The sequence below is a fragment of the Mus pahari genome, chromosome 4 (genome assembly GCF_900095145.1).
Source record: "Mus pahari chromosome 4, PAHARI_EIJ_v1.1, whole genome shotgun sequence".
NCBI lineage: Eukaryota > Metazoa > Chordata > Mammalia > Rodentia > Muridae > Mus > Mus pahari.
The window spans coordinates 2,616,886-2,623,752 of NC_034593.1; the positions used below are offsets into that span (position 1 = coordinate 2,616,886).

General features: G+C 43.4%; 1 protein-coding gene across 1 annotated transcript in view; it reads left to right on the top strand.

Moving 5' to 3' along the window:
- LOC110320158 (zinc finger BED domain-containing protein 4-like) overlaps nt 1-6,595 on the top strand; it is a 40,985-nt gene extending 34,390 nt beyond the window's left edge. The window contains 4 exon segments of the mRNA XM_021196059.2: nt 3,176-3,284; nt 3,287-3,815; nt 3,817-3,930; nt 3,932-6,595. Coding sequence (XP_021051718.1) covers nt 3,176-3,284; nt 3,287-3,815; nt 3,817-3,930; nt 3,932-6,419 — 3,240 coding nt within the window. The 3' untranslated portion in view covers nt 6,420-6,595.
- The last annotated feature ends 272 nt before the right edge of the window (nt 6,596-6,867 follow it).

Below are 6,867 nucleotides of genomic sequence, written 5' to 3' on the forward strand. Positions count from 1 at the left end.
TCTTCAAATTTCCCCTTTTCTTTAGCAGACATGGTCTTCCACCTCTCTGAGCACTTCTTGGAGAACTCTGAGAAGTTGACAGAAGCATCCGGGTGCTTCTTCTTGTGCTCCTCCCGGCAGGTTTGCACAAAGAATGCATATGAGGACATTTTGCCTCTCGACTTCTTAGGATCTCCTTTGCCCATGTTTATTTAGTTGATTTTCCTCCGCGAGGCACAGAGTCGCCCAGTGCCCGTCCGGCTCGCGCTTGCCCCAGTGCTGTCTCTATGGAGCTCAATGTACTGCAATGGCTGTCGTAATGATCATTTTTTAAAGTCATGACATGCAATAAAATGACATATTTGACATCACCCAGGTACATAACAAGTGGTCATTGTATAGACTCAAACTCATATCTTCTAATAAAAATGTTTGATGAATATTTCATCCACAATGGACACTGGAAAAACAGTGAAGTTAACCTTATAATCATAATGGATAGGAAATAAGCAATGTATAAAACCACCAAAGAAATCATTGGAAGTTAAACAGAACTCTCATGTGAAGCTAGGAAGAATAAAAAAGTCTCTATCCTATTAAGAAGTGATGGCTTACTTTGAGTGATGTAGTCTCTCTCTCTCTCTCTCTCTCTCTCTCTCTCTCTCTCTCTCTCTCTCTCTCTTTCTCTCTCTCTGTGTGTATGTGTGTGTGTGTGTATGTGTGTGTGTGTGTGAGAGAGAGAGAGAGAGAGAGAGAGAGAGAGAGAGAGAGAGAGAGAGAGCACTCTTTCTCCTATCGGTCTTTCTCTCATTTGTCCATGAAGTATATATTACCTATCTAGCAACCAGTATGTCTACAGCATAAATTCTCTAAAATTTGCTATGCCATTCATCTACTTGCCTTTCTCATCATTTGTTTGACATAATAACATACCAGGAACAAGACTGAAACTAAGGGATTAAATGAAGAAAGCAATGATATTGTAGTTTTAGAAATTGAAAAGGAAGTAATTACAATTTAAAATATAAAGAATAGATAGTAATTTTTCAAATAGAGTCATAAATTCCATTCAGTGTGAAGCAATTTGGAAAATAATGTGGTCTTTTTAATGGCTTAACCATCTGTGAACTGAACAACATGTAATACACATGGAATTTATTTTTATTTTTGTGTATTATTTGAGCACATGCAAGGACTTTGTTCCCCATCATCACTCATAGCATGTTCAGCTAATTTTTGTCAGGTTGTAGAAACAAAGTCTCCAGTCATCAAGTGGTTGCTTTCATTGAAATAAGGAACTCTAGTTAGCATTCAAAAATAAACACATACCAAATTCAGTGCAAAAGTACAAACAGCTCAATAGGAAATGTGGAGCCAGTAAATTACTACACAACTGGCATCTCCATTTTATTGCAACCATTAAGTTATTTGAGCAACTCCAGATGTTTCAAGACTTCTGGTAGACTTGAGGTAATTCTCTTGGCTATCATGCAGACTTCCTGAGTAGATCCTCAGGATGGGCATTGATGAGAATATCTGTTGTAGTCAGAGAACAAGAAAATTAGGTATTTGAGGTATTCAAGTTCTCCCAAGATCCCTTGCTCTTGCCTATGTTAACATTTCTTTCCACTTCATCATTTTCAAAAAGCTTTATTAAATCTCTAATTAAAGATGGCAGAATATAAGGTCCCAAATATATAAAAACTGGGAAGTAGTATTAGGCAGGGATAGACTCACTTCTACACTTTTTATTTACTTTTTTGTTTTTAATTTAACTTGCTTGTTCTTAAGCAAGTGCTTAAGCAAGGGGACATTCATATAATTGTTCTCCAGTGACATAAAGACTGTCATTCTCCTTGGTTGATTTTGGTAGTGGAATTTCAGATAGATCAGTGCTTCTCAAATATCTTAATTCTTTGACCCTTTAATACAGTTCTTCATGTTCCAAGTGATTGTCATTGACTAAATGTCATTAGGCAGTATTTTTGGTGTTTTAATTTCCTTGATGTAAAAGGAACTTTTGTTCATCTGATGTAATTGTTGTCTCAGAGGGTTATTGCTTCCATCTGCTGACTTAGGCCTAGTTCTGGAAGCATCTAGCTTCCCTACAATCTAATCTAGCTCTAGAATGTTTGCAGCCTCTGAGGCTCACTCAAAATAAGCTCACCCTTTTTAGTTCTTTTTGAAGTCAGTCTATCTGGTTCATCTCAGCTATTCTGGCTCAAACTCATCTCCAAGGTCATTCAAACTGGGTTTTGTCAGCTTCTCAATGAACTTCAGAATTTCATATCTTTAAATCTGTGATCTACAAAACAATACTAGTTACTGTTATAATCCCATTAGTCTTAGGCGTTTACATGTATCACCTCTTATAATGTGACACTGTTAATGCTTCTTTGGGTAATTACTCATGATTTCTACTTTGACAAAGTTCTAATTTTTTTGAGTTTTTACACATCTATAGTAATAGTTACAAAAGCAAATTTTATTCAGTTTACTAAGTTGTAAGTTTTATTATTTATCATTAAAAAGGTAGCTGAAATAAAGTAATTTTTATAAAATATTAAAATTCTATTATTTTGCAGCAATGAGAAGCAATGTTAGACAATGAAGATGCTCAGTCACAAAGCATGTTGCTCTCTAAAGAAGCCACAGAATGATTTGACCTGGAGCTGATTGCTACCACGTGGCTCCATCCCCACATAGTGCTGCGAGAGAGTTAGCCTCCCAGGGGTGCAGACAAGCCTGTGAGCTTAGATAAAACCATCCAGGATCTAAAAATGAAAATAGAAACAATAAAGAAATCATAAAGTGAGACATCCCTGGTGATAGAAAACCAGGGTAAGAAATCAGGACTCATAAGCATCACAAACAGAATTACAAGAGATAGAAGAGATAATCTCAGGTTCAGAAGATACTATAAGTTGACCCAATCATCAAAGAAAATGCAAAATGCAAAAAGCTCCTAACCCCAAACATCCAGGAAATCCAGGACACAATGAGAAGGCCAAACCTATGGATAATAGGTATAAAAGAGAGTGAAGATTCCAAAGTCAAAGGACCAGTAAATATCTTCAACAAAATTATAAAAGAAAANNTACCTAACCTAAAGAAAGAGATGCACATAAACATACAAGAAGCCTACAGAACGCCAAATAAATTGGACCACAAAAGAAATTCTTCCTTTAGATAATAGTCAAACACCAAATGCACAAAACAATTTTTACCTGCCAAGAGTGAGGATGACTATGGGTCACTCTTCTTCCAGTATAGTAGCACACTGTACAACTTAGCCATGGAAGCTGTATGAAAGAGTTCAGCAGTTCAATCTGCACATACTGTATGAAAGAGTTTAGCAGGGGCAAGAATGAAAAAGACCTGAGTACAAGTTGCTTCATGAGACATGTGAGGCGGGCACACCCCACCAAGCTCATTCAAGAAAATGGAAGTCTATCAGCAGGGTCCTCCTTTTCCCCTCCCTCTCTTTTGCTTCCACCCCAGCCTGCAGAGGTGGGAGACCTGAGCACTGTGCTCTCNTCTNTCAGACTTGTCCAGAAAATGGCTCCNGAGAGCCCATCCCCTGACCAAATAGTGGAAGAGTCTGTGACTGGAGNCTCTTCTGAAGAGGTGTCCTCCGATGTGTCTGTCACTGAGAAGTACAGCAGAGAGGAGGCCTTGGCAGGCTCCTCCCCCAACCTCTCCATGCTCCATTATGACGACACTTCAGAAACCATGGCAGACAGAAACCTTTCCCTTCCCAAAAGCACATCTGGGTCCAGGAGGAGGTCAGCCGTCTGGAAGCACTTCTACTTGTCACCCCTCGATAGCTCCAAGGCTGTGTGTCCACTGTATGAATGAGTTCAGTAGAGGCAAGAACGGGAAGGACCTGGGCACAAGCTGCCTCATCAGGCACATGTGGAGAGCACATCGCTCCATTGTACTGCAGGAGAATAGGGGCAACAGGCATCCCACCATTGTACCCTCTGCCCCCAACCCTGCTGCCTGCCCTGCTGCCCCCAGAAGGGGATCTCAACCCCGCATCATTGTCTCCAGGCAAACAAGTCAAAGAGTCGCCTTCTGCCTCCTCATCCCCAGACAGGCTTCCTGAGGACCTGTCATCACACACTAATCCTGGGGATGTGTCCCGGGAAGATGTGTCCATGTTGTCATCCTCTGATGACTTGGGGGAGGCCTCTGTAGTGTCCTCTCCAGAGAAGCAGCCAGCAGACATGGTAAATCCAAGGTTTGAATCAGGCACTGTCTTCCAGCAGAATAAGAAGGTGATGAGAAGACTGAAGTCGGAAGTCTGGCATCACTTTTCCCTGGCCCCCATGGACAGTCTCACAGCAGTGTGCCGGTACTGTAGCTGCATTGTTAGTCGGGGGAAGAAGGGAGATGTTGGCACCAGTTGTTTGATGCGACACCTGTACAGATGTCACCCTGAGGTGGTTGGGAACCAGAAGGACTTTCTGGGTGCAAGTTTGGCAAACTCTCCATATGCCACTTTGGCTTCTGCAGAAAGCTCCTCCAAATTAACTGACTTGCCAGCAGTGGTAAGAAAAAACCATCANGGTGTGTTTCCTACTAATAGCAAGAAGACCTCAAAGCTGTGGAATCACTTTTCTATTTGTTCAGCAGACTCAACAAAGGTGGTGTGCCTGCACTGTGGCCGGACCATCAGCAGGGGCAAGAAGCCNACTAACCTGGGCACCAGCTGTCTCCTGAGACATCTGCAGCGGTTCCATGGCCATGTACTCAAGAATGCCATCTCAGAGGCCACTCTGCCCCATTCTCCAGGCAGCCGGAGGCCTCTGGACATAGAGCTCTCAGGGCCTTCCTCTTTCCGTGACTCCACAGAGAAGTTCTATGACTCTCATGCAGTTGCCAAAAAAATCACAAGTCTCATAGCTGAAATGATTGCACTTGACCTTCAGCCATACTCCCTTGTCGACAACGTTGGCTTTAACAGGCTGCTCGAATACTTGAAACCTCAGTACTCTTTACCCTCCCCTTCCTACTTCTCTAGAACAGCTATCCCAGGTATGTATGACAATGTGAAACAGGTAATTATGTCACATCTGAAGGAAGCTGAGAGTGGTGTGGTTCACTTCACCTCTAGAATATGGATGAGTAGCCAGAGTCCTGAATACCTGACCCTTACAGCTCACTGGGTCACCTTTGCATCCGCTGTCCGACCACATTGTGAGGACCACCTTTGCTCAGCACTTTTAGATGTGTCACAGATGGACTGTGGCTATAGTGGAAATAGCATTCAGAAGCAGCTGGAGTGTTGGTGGGAAGCCTAGGTGACTTCCATTGGCCTTCAGATTGGCATCTCTGTCACTGACAATCCAAGCATAGGGAAGATGCTGAGTGAGGGTGAACACTCAAGTGTGCAGTGCTTCAGTCACACAGTGAATCTGATTGTGAGTGAGGCTATCAAGAGCCAGAGGATGGTGCAGAACTTACTGAGTATTGCCCAGAAGCTGTGTGAGCGGGTCCATGGGTCACCCAGAGCAAGAGAGAAGTTAGCAGAACTGCAGAAAGAGTACAAGCTGCCACAGCACCAGCTGATCCAGGATGNACCGTCTAAGTGGAGCACATCGTTCCACATGCTTGAACGTCTGATTGAGCAGAAGAGGGCAGTCAATGAGGTATCCATTGAGTGTAACTTTAGAGAATTGATCAGCTGTGACCAGTGGAAGGTCATGTAGTCTGTGTGCCATGTGCTGAGACCNTTTGATGCTGCAAGCCGAGAGATGAGTGCCCACATGTCCACGCTGAGCCAGGTCATCCCCATTATCCACATCCTCAGCAGGAAGGTGGAGATGCTGTTTGGGGAGACCATGGGCATTGACACCATGCTTAAGTCCCTGAAGGAAGCCATGGCAAGCTGCCTGTCTGCCACCCTCCATGACCCCAGGTACATCTTTGCCACACTGCTGGACCCTCGCTACAAAGCTTCCCTGTTCACAGAGGAGGAGGCAAAGCAGTACAGGCAAAACTTAATCAGGGAGCTAGAAATACTGAATTCTACCTCAGAGGATACTGACACCTCCAATGGCTGTGACTCAGGGTCCCCACTTAAAGACACTGGCACAGAGGAGAGCCTGTGGTCACTCGCACAGATAACAAGGATAAAGAGTGATCAGAGAGAGAAGTTACCTGAAGACATGGTGCTTGCATATTTGGAGGAAGAGGTGCTGGAACACAGCTGTGACCCACTTACCTACTGGAACCTGAAGCGGTCATCGTGGCCTGGGCTGTCTACCTTAGCAGTCCAATTTCTGGGCTGTCCCCCAAGTACAGTCCCTTCAGAAAAGCTGTTCAGCACACCCATGGATGCTGGCAGCTTTGGCCAGCCTAGGCTCATGATGGAGCCTTTTGAAAAGCTCATCTTTTTAGAAGTGCATCTTCCTTTAATATGCTTTCAGTATTGAACTCAGAGATGGAGCCACCAGACTGGAAACGAGCTTCAGAGTACCACTGTTGTACCAGGGCTGACTTGCCAGGCAGGGCCATGCAGGGCACCGGACCAGGCATCCGGGGCTACCTGCCCGTTCTCACCGTAATCTCCACACGTGCCTTACTCCTCCTTCAGGCCAGGTGTCAAGGTGCGTTTCAAGAAGACCACTAGAAACAAAGTCTTGGCAATTATGAAATAGGATGATCAGGTTTAAAACTATAAAGGTTTTTTGTTTTGTTTTGAGGGGATAGTAATCTGTTTTATTAGAATGAAAGGAAGATGTAAACATTTTATTGTGTAGGGTTTTTATTCAGTTGTGTAACAACCACAAATCAGGTGCTGTATTTTAATTAAATATTTTAATTGCAACAAAACAGCTTTTGTGGCTGTTAAATGAAACCTGTAAATAGGAGGTGGAGGTT